Source organism: Equus asinus, chromosome 3, assembly GCF_041296235.1.
Source record: "Equus asinus isolate D_3611 breed Donkey chromosome 3, EquAss-T2T_v2, whole genome shotgun sequence".
Lineage (NCBI taxonomy): Eukaryota > Metazoa > Chordata > Mammalia > Perissodactyla > Equidae > Equus > Equus asinus.
The window spans coordinates 130,798,633-130,814,742 of record NC_091792.1 but is presented as its reverse complement, the minus strand read 5'-3'; the positions used below and the strand labels follow the sequence as shown (position 1 = coordinate 130,814,742).

General features: G+C 41.3%; 3 protein-coding genes across 8 annotated transcripts in view; 1 reads left to right on the top strand and 2 right to left on the bottom strand.

Annotated features, from left to right (window-relative positions):
- Positions 1 to 16,110, top strand: part of FAM114A1 (family with sequence similarity 114 member A1) — a 166,275-nt gene that overhangs the window by 53,149 nt on the left and 97,016 nt on the right. The window lies entirely within an intron of this gene.
- TLR1 (toll like receptor 1) overlaps positions 1 to 16,110 on the bottom strand; it is a 66,635-nt gene that overhangs the window by 27,561 nt on the left and 22,964 nt on the right. The gene's annotated exons all lie outside the window — the stretch shown is intronic.
- TLR6 (toll like receptor 6) overlaps positions 11,393 to 16,110 on the bottom strand; it is a 28,004-nt gene continuing 23,286 nt past the window's right edge. For all 3 annotated transcript variants that reach the window (XM_014827391.3, XM_044767689.2, XM_014827390.3), the window contains one exon: positions 11,393 to 14,350. In XM_014827391.3, coding sequence (XP_014682877.3) covers positions 11,891 to 14,350 — 2,460 coding nt within the window. In that variant the 3' untranslated portion in view covers positions 11,393 to 11,890. The remainder of the gene's footprint in view (positions 14,351 to 16,110) is intronic.

Below are 16,110 nucleotides of genomic sequence, written 5' to 3'. Positions count from 1 at the left end.
TCTATATATGTCTATTGAGTCCAACTGGTTTAGCCTTTCATTTAATTCCACTGTTTCCTTGTTGATTTTCTGTCTGGATGATCTGTCCAATGCTCTAAGTGGGGTGTTGAGGTCCTCTACTATTTTTGTGTTATTTTTAATATCTTCTTTGAGGTTTGTTAACAGTTGCTTTATGAACTTTGGTGCTCCTGTGTTGGGTGCTTAGATATTTATAAGCACTATTTCTTCTTGATGTAGTGTCCCTTTGATCATTATATATTGCCCCTCTTTGTCTCTCTTTACCTGCCTTATCTTGAGGTCTACTTTGTCTGATATAAGTATTGCGACATCTGCTTTCTTTTGTTTGCCATTAGCTTGGAGTATCATCTTCCACCCCTTCACTCTCAGCCTGTGTTTGTCATTGGAGCTGAGATGTGTTTCCTGGAGGCAACAAATTGTTGGATCTTGTTCTTTAATCCGTTTTTCCACTCTGTGTCTTTTTATTGGAGAATTCAATCCCTTTACATTGAGGGTGATTATTGATGTATGAGGGCTTAATGTTGTCATTATATCACTTGTTTTCTGGTTTTCCTGCATTTCCTTTGTTTCTCGTCCTATGTGTTTTGGTCTACCCATTGAATTATGTAGTTTTTAATGATGTGTTTCCTTGTTTTTCCTTATTTATTTTTTTGTGTCTCTGTTCTGCTTTTTAGTTTAGTGGCTACCCTGAAGTTTGTATTCAGAATATCATATATAAGATAGTCCATTTTCTGATGGCCTCTTATTTCCTTAGTCTAAACTGATTCAGTCCCTTTCCTCCTCCCTTCCTAAGTTATTTTTCTCATATCTTATTCCAACTTGTGTTGTGAGTTTGTGGTTAAAGTGACAGGATTGTCTTTATGTCTGGTGTTTTCCTTCCCTTTACCCTAATGCTATAGTTGAATGTTTGCTATCCTATTCTGATTCTGTCTACATATTTGTCTCCTTATTCTGTGTTTTGTGGTGCTTTTCTCCCTTTTTTCTTTTTTCAGGTTTGAGGGCCTTCTTGAGGATTTCTTGTAGTGGGGGGGAGGGGGGGGGTCTCGTGGCTATGAAGTCCTTTAGCTTTTGTTTGTCTGGGAAAGATTTAATTTCTCCCTCATATCTGAAGAACATTTTTGCTGGATAGAGTATTCTTGGCTGAAGACTTTTATCTTTTAAAGTTTTGAATATGTCATTCCATACTCTCCTAGCTTGTAAGATTTCTGCAGAGAAATCTGCTGAAAGTCTGACAGGGGTTCCTTTGTAGGTTATTTTCTTCTGCCTTGCTGCCCTGAGTATTCTTTCTTTGTCATTCATTTTTGCCAGTTTTACTACTATATGCCTTGCAGTAGGTCTTTTTACATTGACAAATCTAGGAGATCTGGAAGCTTCCTCCACAGCTATTTCCCTCTCATTCCCTAGATTTGGGAAGTTCTCTGCTATTATTTCTTCCAACATGCTTTCTGCTCCATTCTCCTTCTCTTCACCTTCTTCAATACCTATAATTCTTATGTTGCATTTCCTCATTGAGTTGGATATCTCTCAAAGACTTCATTTCTTTTTAGTCTCAGTTCTCTCTCCTCCTCTGTCTGGAGCATTTCAACATGTCTATCTTCGATTATGCAGACTCACTCCTCTACTGTGTCCACATGAGCATTCAGAGAATCATATTTTGTTTTACTTCTTCCATTGTGTCTTTCATCTCTAATATTTCTGGTTGATTCTTCTTTATAGTTTCAATCTCTTTTATGAAGTGGCTCCTGAACTCGTTGAATTATTTCTCTATATTCTCTTCTACCTCATTGAGTTTTTTGATGATAGCTATTTTGAATTCACTGTCTTTAGTTTACATATTTCTGAGTCCTCAGGATTGAGTTCTGGGTGCTTGTTGTTTTCTCTCTGATCTGGAGATTTGATGTAGTGCCTGATGCTGGAAGGATGGGTCTTTCTCATTCTGATATTATTCGTTTGTGGTTACAGCCTAGTGCCTCTGGGTGGGGGTCAAGAGCCACATATTCTGAGCCCTCTGCCTTCAGCCAAGATGGTGCAGTGCCAGTTGGAGGAGGGGTGCTTTCTCCTGCATGCAGTCCTGGGTTTCCTGATCAGCTCTCACTATCTGGTCTCCTGGGGTCTTGGCTGGATGAGGCCACCCTGTGTGAAAGCTTTCTCCCCCACTAGCCCCTATTAGAGGGCTTCCCTCTAGGCTGCAAGGGCCCTAGGGAGTCCTGGGTGATCCCACAATGTGCAATCCCTCCCCCACTCCTTCCCTCTCAGAGCCTCCTGTGATCCCAGTCTTTAGGAGAGGGAGCAAAGTTCTCTTTTATCCCATTCCAGCTCCTCTGAGCGGGGCTCCAGCCTCTCCACCCTACATCATGTGGCCACTTGTCTCTGCAAGGTTTTGTGCTTTTAGGGTATTTTCTTTTGGAATATGGTTGCTCCTTTTTGTTATATGTTGGAGATGAGAGAGTCCCGGGAAAGTTCACTCTGCCATGATGCTGATGTCACTCTCTTGCAGTTATTTTTAAAATTATCTCCATATGTGGTATGTGCTGTTTACAATATCCAAACAGTCCTTTCAGTTTCTGAGCTGCGTCTTTTCTGGTAAGAGTTGGTTTTCAATCGATATTATTTATGACTAGTCTGGTATTTTCCTACCTTCAGAAGACCAAATTATACCTACACATTTTACTGTAGTTTTGTGTCTTTGGACCTTACCTGGGTTGATTGTCCATCCTCTGAATGTAAGGAATTCAATTAACTCTATCTTGAGCCTACTCTGTTCTTCCCAAGTTATCACCATAAATAAGGATATCATCAATATAAGAAATAATGGTTTGTGTGTGTGTTGTGTTTTCCTGAAAGGCCTGGATGTCTTCTGTTAGGAGGTTGTTGGCTATATCACTAGGTTCTTAGTGTAAGAAAGTACTTACCTAGTAAACTGATATTATCTACCTTCCCATGTGAATGCAGTCATGGGGCAGCTCTCCTCATCAACAGGTATAGCAAAGAACGTGTTAGCTAAATCTATTACTGTATACATTCCAGATCCAGTGGTGATGTTGTTTATGATAGTGTCCATATCTGGGATGCTCCTCAATTTTGGGAGAGTGTTTGTTTAAGTTTAATCTATAAACTTATAAAGTTTGTTTAAGTTTGTAAATCTATATGATGCATCTGGCTTTTTAACAGGCCAGATTAGATTATTATACAGTGAAATAGTAGGAATAATAATTTGTTACTTTAGGTGTTCCTGAATTTTTTTCTTCCCTTAAGATTGTATTAGAGTATATTTGTTATTTCAGATCAGATAGGCATTTAAATTGCAGTCCATTTTGCTATAGCCAAATTAGTTTTAGGAATTGTTTCATTCTTATTTGTTACATGATGCCCTATTACATCCATTCCAAGAATGTTTTCCAAATTGAGATGTATAAGGCATTTAGCCTTAATGGGTAGTCTATTATCAATTGTTAGGAATCTATGCACCCATGTCCCTGGGGTTAATTTTCGTCCTAATCCCTTGATTAGTCCTGTTTTATTGTCAAGGTTTTCTAAATTAGTAGGATGTCCTTGTATGATTGTCACTTGTGATCTTGTATCTAACAACGTAGTATTATATATAGTATTTTTATTTATAAAAAGGTTTTTATTGATATGGCCACTGTAACACATGGGTGATTGTCTCTGGCTTGAGCCAGGAGACAGACAAGGTCAAGTCCCTCTATGGGCTCATCAGTCTTCCTCTCCTTTGCCTACAGTGGCTTGTCTATGAATGGGATTAGGTTTAATAAAAGGGTTATTATTTATAGTAAATGGGTTATTAGATGTATATGTGGGTTTGTTCCCCCTAAAAGGTTGGTTATCCATTTCTTTGCCACTGTAAGTACCTTCTAGTATCTACACTGGGCTTTTTACTTCTATAACTAGGATTAGAGGGTGGTAGTCTAAATGGTCTAAATAGCCTAGGCCTGATGGATTTTGTTGTTAGGGTTATTTACATTAGGTGTAGGCCTGTTTTGTCTATATGCATTACTGTTAAAGCTATTGCTTTTATCTTGATTTAGTTTCTCAGCTGTTCTTATCAAGTCAATCAGTTCTCTTGTGTTCCTGGTGCCTGTAAATACCTTAAATAATGCTCTTCTGTCCAATGGGGTGCAGCTTTTAGGATGACACTTTTAATTTTTTCTGTTGCTTCTGCATGTAGCAGTGAGGGTATCTGTCCCCTATCATAAATCATAGTCAATAGTCCTAATTTCATTATAATGTTAGTAGCTTCCCCTGCTGTTTTCCATGGAGGTGTTTTAAGGGATAAAATATTGGGTATAGACCATCTTATTCTCCAGGCTGCTGCTATCCAGTCAAACAAAAGTCTTTGTATATTAACATAATTTTCTCCAAATACTCTAAGGTGTTGACTAAATTTAGCATCAGTGGTAACGGGTTCGAGTTGCACAACCCTTGCTCCTGTGAGGATCAGGTTATGTCCATCTTTGGACCATAAATTGAATAGCCACTGGGTTTCTGTGTCTGAACCAGTTTGTGGGAATTCCATTCTAATTTTTGTCATTTCTTGTCTCGTATAAGCTCTCTGTTCAGTGCCTAATTGGTTCCAAATTATCATTAGTGTGGTTTTGCTTATTCTCATGGGCCTGGCTTCCAGTAGGTTAAATTTACCAGAGCAAAAGGATTATAATAATTATTGTCCTTAGGGTGTGGGTTTGTGCCCGTAGAGCAGAAGTGGATTTCCTCCTACTTAGAAATTACTTTTTTGTGCTCGTGTTTTCCTTTCTGCCTATTAGTATCTATGTTACTTAATGCTCCTAATAAGAGCACTGGAATTTCTTCCTTATTTGCTCTTTTTAATATGGGATATAACTCACTGGGTTGGGTGATCAGGCCAACATCTGGATTTTCCTTAATTCTTTTTCTGGACTAAGTATTCAATAGATCTCCAGGGATCCTCAGACATTAATATATAATCCATTCTACCCCTAAACCACCTCTTGAGTAATTTGTATAAGGTTAATGGTGAGGCATATTTGCTATTGTCCTCCTGCCTTTCAAAACAGTGTTCAAAATGTTTTATTATAGAGAAACTTAATAAAACATTCTAAACCATTTACAATATGGTAAAGCAGTATTAAGATAATTACTATGGCTAGTGTTAGCATCCAAACCATAACAGCACTATCATTCTGTCTACTCACAGGCTGTTTATAACTTCAGTAGGATGCCATAGATGCTAAGTATACACACATACCTGTTTCATTGCACTTTGCTTTATTGCACTTCACAGACTCAGTGTTTTTTATAAGACCCCCCACCAGCAAAAAGATTATGACTCACTGAAGGCTCAGAGGATGGTTAGCATTTTTAATTAAGGTATGTACATCGTGTTTTTAGACATAATGCTATTGCTCACTTAATAGACTACAGTATAGTGTAACCAAACTTTTATATGCACTGGGAATCCAAAAAATTTGTGTAACTTGCTTTATTGCAATATTCACTTTATTGCGCTGGTGTGGAATGGAACCCACAATATCTCCAAAGTATGCCTTTATTAGGTTTAAATTTTGTCAATCCAGTAGTGGGCTTTACCAGATTTTGGTCAGTTATAAATTTGGCATAATTTCTTAACCTGTATTTCAAATTTGACATGGAGTATGGGTACCTCCCACAGCACTGACCAATATTAATTATTACTTTGGGTTGGGTTGCTGACTACACCAATTGTTTTGTTTGCAAGGCAAAAATTATGCTTAGAGACTGAGATTGTCTTTGCCAATAATTTATTTAACACAGTGTCACTGTGGGAATTATAATTTCACAAGCCAATAATATACAGGATAATGTCTCAATAAATAGATAAAGAAATCACATGCTCTAATAATAGATTAATCCCACTATTGTTCTAGGCTAAGGGGAGATGAAAGAAGGAAAGTCTAAATTTAGTTTGAGGGGCCCGCCCAGTGGCGCAGCGGTTAAGTTCGCACGTTCTGCTTTGGCGGCCAGGGGTTCGCCGGCTTGGATCCCGGGTGCGGATAAGGCATCACTTGGCACGCCATGCTGTGGTTGGTGTCCCACATATAAAGTAGAGGAAGATGGGCGCGGATGTTAACTCAGGGCCAGTCTTCCTCAGCAAAAAGAGGAGGATTGGCAGGAGTTAGCTCAGGGCTAATCTTCCTCAAAAAAAAAAAAATTTAGTTTGAGGTGTACCTTTCTACGAGTTGATTCTTGGGAGAATCACTGTAGCCAACCAAGAGCTGACATCCAGCTTCCAGAGCAAAGTGAAAGCCCCTTGTCGCTAGAGCACATTGGCATGGATGAAGGCAGTGGTGCTGGCGGGCAAGATGACGTTCCTCACGAGGCTGCTGCAAGGTTTTCCCCACTGCTGGTAAAGAGTTGCCCTACCACAGCGGGAGCTGATGCCCGAAGGTCTTTGGAGAGCTGTTTACATCAGCCAATAGTTGCCTTGCTCAGACTGAACAACCTTGAGTAAGTCCTCACAAACCCTTGGTATTTAAAGGCTAAACATCACCCAGCCACAGTTGCTCCTCCACGTGTTCTTATCCATAAACCCCGAACAGCGCTGGTCAACAGCTGAGCTACTGAGTGCTTATCCATGACAACAGATGTCAACGACAACATCCTGACACAGCTTCCTCAATGTGAACAACTTCATTTAAGCCATAACAAGTGGGTTTCAAATCACATCAAACCAATACCTGACAATATTGGATTAAGGAGCGCCCTAAATCCGATGAATCCGGTGTTTTTAGCAGAGGCAGAAGAAGAGACCCAGAGGAGAATGCCACGTTGCCCTGTGACGACAGAGGTAGACGTTGGAGTGATGCATCTACAAGTCAAGCAACATCAAGGATTGCCAGCAACCACCAGACGCTAGGAGAGAGGCATGGACATTTCTCCCTCAGTGCCTCCAGAGGAACCAACAGTACCAACACCTTGATTTTGGACTTCTGACCTCCTGAACTGTGAGAGAATCAGTTTCTTGTGTTTGAAGTCACCCAGTTTGTGGTAATTCGTTATGGCAGCCCTGGGAAACAAACATATCCAGCAAAGCTGACAATTTGATCATTTCTTTGTTCATGGTGCCGTCCACTTCCACCTTTGCACCAACTGTGCCCTCCCTTTGGAGGGCCTTCCCACCCACAGGCCCAGGACGCTTATGCCGCCCCCGGGTTGCCCAAAGACCTTCCAACAGGGCTGGTCTGAGCAGCCCTCCCTAACCAGCTTTGCCCATGTCTCAACCCTTTTAACTTGTCATCTTATTTAGGAACCTAATTTTTATTCTCATCACAGTGTTAAGAACTGGCAACATATTAAGGCAAACTTCTTAAATTGTGGCAGTAGATTGGGGGCATGTGAAGGCACCACACAAACATGGATGGAGAGGATATTCCACGTATGGGTTTTTAAGATAAAAATGAGGACTTCAAAGACGTTTTATGCCTGATGCCATTCAGAGCTATTCGTGCATCCAACAAGTATTTGCTCAGTATCTATAACGAGCCACACACTGTTCTCAGCACTGGGGATAAGCAGTGAACAAGGTACAGAAGGTTCTCATTCTCCTGGAGCTTATAGTTTAGTGAAGAGAAACAGAAAAGAGGTGAACAAGATCATTTCAGAGGTGATGTGCGCTGTAAAGAAAACCAAGGGGAGCAACGTGGGGGAGAGTGTCTGGGGGGAATGTCCCCTTGGACTGGGAATTACGGAGAGGCCTCTCTGAGGAAATGATGTTTGAGCTGAGACACAAGTGGCAAGAACAAGCTAAGCATGCTCCAGGGAAAGACTAATCTCAGGGCAGGAGTGACATGTGTCAGGTGCAGAGGTGACAGAGGCGGGAAACAACTTGGCGCATTGAGGAACAGCCAGAAGGCAATTGACGCTGGAGTGTGGTGGGCAAGGAAGAGAGAGGAAAGAGACGTACAGGTAAGTTCACAGTGGCAGGCAGGCAGACCACAACAGCAGGTCATGATGAGGAACTCCACTTTTGTTCTAACTCTAAGAACTCATTAGAAGCAAGAGAATGGCTTAATATAATTTACACTTTAAAAACAATCACTCCCGGGCAGGCCCGATGGTGCAGCAGTTAACTGTGCACATTCCGCTTTGGCGGCCCGGGGTTCGCCGGTTCGGATCCTGGGTGCAGACATGGCACCGCTTGGCACACCATGCTGTGGTAGGCGTCCCACATAAAAAGTAGAGGAAGGGGGGCATGGATGTTAGCTCAGGGCCAGTCTTCCTCAGCGAAAAGAGGAGGATTGGCAGCAGTTAGCTCAGGGCTAATCTTCCTCAAAAAGAAAAAAAAGAGTAAGAGCAAGGAGGCCGGTTAGGAGGTTACTGCAGTCGTACAGGTGAGAGGTATTGGTGGCTCGATCAGGATGGTGCGTGCTCTGCTCCAGGTTGCACAGTGGAACATGCACACTCTTCTCTCGTGATAGGTGTACATAGCCAGGAAATGTTCAAAGGCTGGACCACCATCTGTGGGTTGTAAATGTCTGTCTTCATGAGGGTGCAGACAAAGATTCTGTATCAAAGGGAGCCAAAGTATGGTGGCATAAACAAGGTAATTTACTTCTCTCACATAACAGAGGTGAGCAGTCCAGGACATGGGGAGAGGCTGGCATGGGCAGCACAAAATGTTAGACTGAGGAGCACATCATCAACAGGAGGCTTTCATCTCCAGGTTCTAGATGGCTCCTCCAGTTCTTATCTCTTAGACAGAGGAAAGGTCGTTTGGGCAAAGGAATCCATACTCATCTTTCTTAGAGACAGGACTCAGAGTGGCACTTAGGTTCCAGCTACATCCCTTTGCTCAGAATTTAGTCACGCATCCACATCAAGCTGCCAGGGAGACTGGGAAATGTAGTCTCTAGATGGGTTGTGAGGTGCCCTGATAAAATTCGTGCATTCTAGTATTAAATAAAGGGAGAATGGATATTGGTGACAGCTCACAACGTGTGTCACAACATCTTCAGTTTATCTGCATAGACATCTGTTATGGGCTGAATTGCATACCCTCCAAAACTCCTACGTGGCAGCCCTAACCCTGCAGTACCCCAGACTGTGACTATACTCGGAGATGGGGACTTTAAAGAGGTAACTAGGGTTAAATGAGGTCATAAGTGTGGGGCCCTAGTCCAATACGTCCTTACAAAAAAAGCAAGAGATACCAGGGATGTGTGCACACAGAGAAAAGGCCATCTAAGGACATGGAGAAGACAGCCGTCTGTTCCCAATGAGAGGGGCCTCAGGAGAAACCAGACATACTGGCATTTTGCTCCTGGACTTCCAGCCTTCTCGATAATGGTCATGAGGCAGGCTGTCCCAGTCCTCACTCCTCTATCCCTGCCCTTACCCCCAAACAGCTAATTGGTCTGGAGTCGAGAGAGTGGAGATAGTGAGAAAGTTTGAGTGGTTCACCATCTCTGCTCCCCAACCTTCTTGGAGCTCAGTTGTGTCCCCGCCTTTGAATTCTTTGAGACACCTCTGTATCCTCCAAATAAACACCCCCTTTCTCAAGTTGATATCTGCTACTTGCAACCAGAAGAATTCAACAGAGGAAAGAGGATTCCTGGAGATAAAAAATCTTTATCTAAAAAAGAAATTGATCTCTTACAATAGAATCTTCATGTCTGAAATGCGTGTGTTTTCATGAAGCAAAAACTGCAGGCTTTGTGAAATTCTGTTAAAATGTCAAAATTCTATATGTTCAATATCAACAATATTTTGTGGGCAACACTGAAACAATTTTAAAACATCTGATCGTTTAGAGTGTGTGACACAGTTTGTGATTGTTTGCTGAGCTTTGTCATTGTTGTTATTTTTGTTTAGGAAACAGTCTAACAGAGGCTGAGGAAATTTACCATTTCATAAAGGGAAGGAAAGTAAGTCCTCTCCTGAAGCACAAGGAAGGGCTAGCGCAGCCAGATGACTCTGATAAGATTTCACTAAGGCTCATTTCTTTACCATTATTAATTATGAAACTGGTTTATGGAATGAGCTAAGTCCTGAAGGAAAGGGCTTTATCTTTCTCTCTAACCACTGTCTTATAGTCAGGTTTTGTTGAACCTCCCCCTGTCAGGATCTGTTTAGGATCTAGCCTGAATCTTGGGCAGGTCCCATATATTTTAGTGACATGTCTCATTTTAGTAATTGCACCTGTGTTTCAGGCATTAAAATGTCCACGTCAGTCCAATTTAACATCAGTCTCACACCTAATTCAAACTTCTGCTTGGCCCCTACTCAGGCCTTTCTTGCAGTGAAGTGGGGAAGGAGTGTGGTCAGTTTCTTTACTCTTCCTCCATCTTCTCTGCCTTCTCTATATTCTGGATGTCCCCAGGCCACTGCAAGAGGAGAGTGTATTAGACAAAGAGCAGCAAATCTCCCTGCAGTTAACTGTTGGATAAGGCAGATAGGCCACCATGCCTCTGTCTCTTACTACGGCAGAGTCCAAATATTGGCTCTTTTCACAGATGCATCAGTGGATTATTTAGAGGCCTCGGTTGGATCCCACATTGCACAGTTCTTTGACACAAGTGGCACATTCTCTGGTTGACCTCTTGCAGCAACCCCCCACAATACGCCTCTGCCCCATGACCCCATGGCCTCTCACCACTATAGTCCCCTTGCATAACAGGCTGCCTTTTAGCTGAGGCCCTATCATGAAAACTCAAGCCCAGCTACCCTTCCCATGATCAACATGGCCCACAGGAAACTCACATGCTTTTGCTGTGCCAGATAATGGAAGGGAATGTTGCAATTGCTGCTTCCCTTCTCTCCTCATCTTGCCATTTTGGGCTGATCAAGCCAACCTATCACCATCTGAATTCTTCAGGTGGGAAACATTCGTCCATTTATTCAATAAATATTTATCAAGCACCTATATTTGTCAAGCATCATTCACAAATGTCTCATTTACCTTTGGAAGAAATCCAAAGCAATCTCCCCACACGTGTAAAATCTCTACTAATGACTCTCCAATCACCCTTTTGAATCTAGTCTTCTGGAAATGGGTAATATGGGTTAATAGTCACTGGTCTCTTTCTGCTATTTCTTAATAATTCCCCCCTGGCTATGTCTAACATCTCTTTTTTAAATGTGGTGGCATTTCCTGCCTTTGTCAGCTTCGAGGCATTAGCCAAAATTCTAAGATAGCCAGAAAAGCCCTATTCAATAACCAATTACAAATAAATTTGGCTCTGAATTTCCTTGGCAAGCAGACACATCCATGTCTTGGGCCTCAACAGCCAATGACTAAAGTCTATATTTCCCTCCATTTACATAAATGACTATGCCATGAGTCCCGATGGTTAATTGCATATTCATGTGGCAGTGTCCAAAATTTAATAAACTATTATTCGGATGTGAAGAAAAAACACTTCTTTATTTTCCATAACTCATCCAAATTTTTCCCAAGGCCCAAAATTGAACAGGATGACAAAGCTCACCCAGAGGCCAATGAGGAACCATAGGACACTCCAGGGACCACTGCATACTGTTCTGAGGTTGATTCTTTCCTTGCAGCCATGAAGTGCCATAAACTCCTGCTCACACAGAATCCATTTTGGAGAGGAGAGAGGAGAGGAAAGGTCCTTGAATGACTGAGCACTTACTCGAAAGAGACTGTTTGAATGAGAAACAGAGTGGTTAAACCAGAAGAGACTGAGCTATCTGTAATTGGCAAGTTTGAGCACCACCTCATCCTCCAGCATGGTTCCCCAGCTCAGTTCAAACACAGTTTTCACTACTGAACCCGTGCAGATAATGGAGGCACAATCCAGACAATAACTTAAAACCATAGAGTTCATCAGAATTCAAGTCGACGGTTTCTTAAGTTAAGTTTGGTTTCCTGACTTGTTTTTTAAGTTTTTACATCATTGTTTTCAATGACTAGTGCTACTTTCATATTAAAAGCAGCTCTAATGTTAGCCCAAAAAAGTCCACGTTTGCTCTTCTCCTTGGGCCATTCCAAATAAGTCCTCTGTGTCATGAGAGCCCTGAGCTTGTGATACTTGCTGGGAATGTTGTTCTGTGGAATGGGTTCCAGCAAGATCAGGATTAAGTTATCAGATCCTTCATGAAAGAGATTGTGGTGGGCAAAGTAGAGTTCATAATGGCACCACTCACTCTGAACAAAATTGGGAGACAAAACAAAGATGGACTTGTAACTTTTCTCAATGCAGTTTATGATATTTTCCACAATGCTCTTGCCAGGAACAAAGTTTCTCTCATGGAGACAAATCCGTATATCTTCTTTTTCCAAGCAAGGTACTAGTTCATTCTTCACCCAGGCAGAATCACGTTCACTGTATGAAATAAAAGCATGGAACTGGAGAGTTCTTTGGAGTTCTTCTAAGGGTATGTGCCTAGCCCTGCGCCGGGTCTGCGTCCACTGACACACCATCCTGAGATACCAGGGCAGATCCAGGTAGATACAGAGGATGCTCACAGTAACAGCCAACACCAGCACAGGGACCACAATGGTGACAACAAGCAGAGCTGTGTTGCAGGATAATTGAGACAGATGAAAGTCCTTTAGTGGGGTTCCCTTATAGCTTTCTGGATACTCACACTTATAAGAATCAGGCCAACCCTCTACCACATCACCTGATACTTGGCCTATACTTTGGATAAATTCTCTTAGCTCACACGTACACTGGAATGGATTGTTCCCTGCTTTTATTGACCTAATCTTCTGGCAACTTTGGAAGAAATCGGCTGATGGGTCGGAAATTAAATTATAGTCAATGATCAGTATAGAAAGGCCGTTAAAGGCACCACATCCAGGAAGGTCGGCTAAAGAATTGAAAGCAACATTGAGTACTTGCAGGGCTTCCAGGCTGGTGATATCTTTAGGGATGCTCCTTATTCTGTTATTGTGAAGATCAAGTACCTTGACCCTGGGAGGTAAACATCTGAAAACAGAGTCAGTAAGTATATTTGAAGACAAATTTAACACCACTAGACTCTCAACCCAAGGGCAATTTCCATCAGGTCCATGATATTCCAGAGAATTCCAGCTAACATCCAGTATTTCCAAAGATGGCATATTCTTAGTCATGAGGCCTACTTTGAAAAGATCTTTTAATTCGTTCTTTTGTAAGATAAGTGTCTCCAATCTAACTAAAGTGGAACAGTTTTGAAAAATACTATCTGTGAAAACATTCTGGGTAAAGTTCAAAAACTTAAATGTGCTCGGTGCCTGAGGACAAACCATATGTATAAAAGGTGTATCTGATATGGTTAACATCATAATGTTCATCTCAGAAAACACTGTGTACAACACTTGCTGTGAAAAAATATAAACTCTGTTTGTAATATGTTCTATTTTCAATGCTTTCAATGCCGTTTTAGAATAGGTAAAATCTTCTTTACCAATGCTTTTAACTATTGTTAAATTGCAAATATGGAGAGATTCTACAGGTTTGGGCCAAAGGAATTGAAAAACTCTAACCAAGCATTTCCATGTTGTTTCCACATGGTTGAGGGTAATATTCAGTAGGGTTGGCTGTCTAATGGGGTCTGACAAAAATTTAATCAAAACTTGACAGTTGTCATCATTCAATTTAATATTAGTCAGTTGTAAGCACCCTAAACTATTAAGTGATATGTTCACTTGGACAGAGAATAAATTATATGGGTGGAAAACAAGCTGAAGTGTTTTTGTATTTGGAATTTGAAGACTTTCTGTCTGGTTTTCTTTCACATAATAACCTTCTAAATCAAGAAGGATGCAACTTAGATGCAAGTGAGCAATTGGTAGCAGATCTAATTGCTGAAACCTTGTAGCACTTAATCCCAAGAAATCCAGTTGAGTCAAGTTGCCAAATTCCTTACAAATGGGCAGGACTTCAAAGTCATTGAATGAGAGATCTAAATGCTTGAGACTCATGATAGGATGGCAGGAAATCTTCTGCAACTGATTGTGAGATAAATCCAAATATTCTAAATCCGGGTTGAACTTGAAAATACTAAAATCAAGGTACCGGATGCTATTACGGGAAAGTCTCAAGACTTTCAACCCTGAGAGAAAGCTCACGTCGGAGAGGTGAAGCTCAGATATGCAGTTTTGAGACATGTCTAAGACCTTGGTTTCTGGTGGCAAGTCTTTCAGAACATGAGTAAGGCCTATTTTTGACATGTCTACTGCAAATTTACTTTCATCAGAGAATTGGATTATGGTTCCAACTATTAAGGTCACGATGTAAACAAAATTAAAGATTCTAACAACACATTTGTTGTCTTTGGTCATGATGTTCAAGCGGTAGTCCCTCAAAGGGTTGTTGCTGTTCTTCAGAGCATCTTGATACGCGTCCAAATTCTAGAAATATAATATACATTAGGATGTATAAAGACTGGAGGATTGCTCTCAAACTTCCACTTACTAACACAAAATCTCACTGATTCCCTCATTTACTTTCAGAGTCATTTCTTCCCCATAATTTAATGTGGTGTTTTTCCCAGTTGTGCAGCCTGCTAGGCGGAGGCAATACAGACCTCATTATCAAGAATTGCGGTTGTGTGTTTTAACCCATCTGGTGGCTTTCTGAGAGATCCACTCAGCAGCTTGCCTTTGTTTCACGCCCCTCAGAACTTTCTCAGGGCTAGAACAGCCTCCCCGGCAGTGTTTGCTGAAAACCTTTAAAGGTAAATATACTAGCCACAGCTGCCTGGAGCAGGGAATAACAGATGGGACAAGCAGCAGACACACCAAAAAGCCAGAGAAGGAAGAGGCTGGGAAAGGAGATACATGGGAGAAAAGTCTTTGGAAAGCTCCACGTACGAGGGAATCTTGGAAGCCACACACATGCCCAGGGCTGGAGGCATGCTCAGAAAAGACATGCATGCTGAGAAAATATTCAACTTTCACCTCTAGCTAACTTTTAGCTTCTGTACAAGCAGAATGTGAAGGCCAAGGAAGAGTTATAAACAGCCTGGGTCAGCATTGAAGAAGAGCTTCAGCACAGAGCCAATCTGCCAAGATCAGGAGTTTTGTTTTTGCTTTGTTTTATTTTATCTCAGAGTATTTAAGAAAATCTCCACTGGGGCTGGCCCGGTGACACAGTGGTTAAGTTCATACGTCCCGCTTCTCACCGGCCCGGGGTTTGCCAGTTCAGATCCCAGGTGCAGACATGGCATCACTTGGCAAGCCATGCCGTGGCAGGCATCCCACATATAAAAAGTAGAGGAAGATGGGCATGGATGTTAGCTCAGGGCCAGTCTTCCTCAGCAAAAAAGAGAAGGATTGGCAGCAGATGTTAGCTCAGGGCTAATCTTCCTCAAAAAAAGAAAAAAAAAAAGAAAATCTCCATCAAGTCACTAACTGACCACTAAGTTAATGGAACAGAGAATTTGATGGCTATACACAACAAAGAATACAGTTTTTATAAAAATAGTTTAGAAAAGTTACTAAACAACCAACCAACCATACCCCACAATAAACAGCAACAACAAATCCTGGGAGAGAGGATAATCTGAGTTACCATATTATAATATTCAAAATGCCTGCTTTAAACAAAAGAACTATGAGGCATGCAAAGAAAGAAGGAAATATCGACCATTCATGGGGAAAAAATAAATTAAAAGAACAAAGTTAGAGAACTGACACTACCCAATTTCAAGACTTACTATAAAGCTACAGTAATCAAGACAGTGTGTTATTGGCCAAAGGACAGACAGATCAAAAGACCAGAACAGAGAGCGCAGAAACAGACCCACACAAATACAGTCAACCGATCTTTGACAAAGGAGCAAAGGCAATTTACTGAAGAAAGGATAGTCTTTTCAACAAATGGTGCAGCAACAGCTAGACATCCACATGCAAAAAAACAATGAAGGTCTAGAGACAGACTCTACACTTTTCATAAAAATTAGCTCAAAATGGATCACAGAGCTACAAGTAAAATGCAAAACTTTAAAACTTCTAGGGAATAATAGAGGAGAAAATCCAGATGACCTTGGGTTTGGTGATGGCTTTTTAGATACAACATCAAAAACAGAATCCATGAAAGAAAAAATTAAGCTGGAATTCATTAAAATTAAAATTTTCTGTTTTACAAAAGACACTGTTAAGGTAAAGAA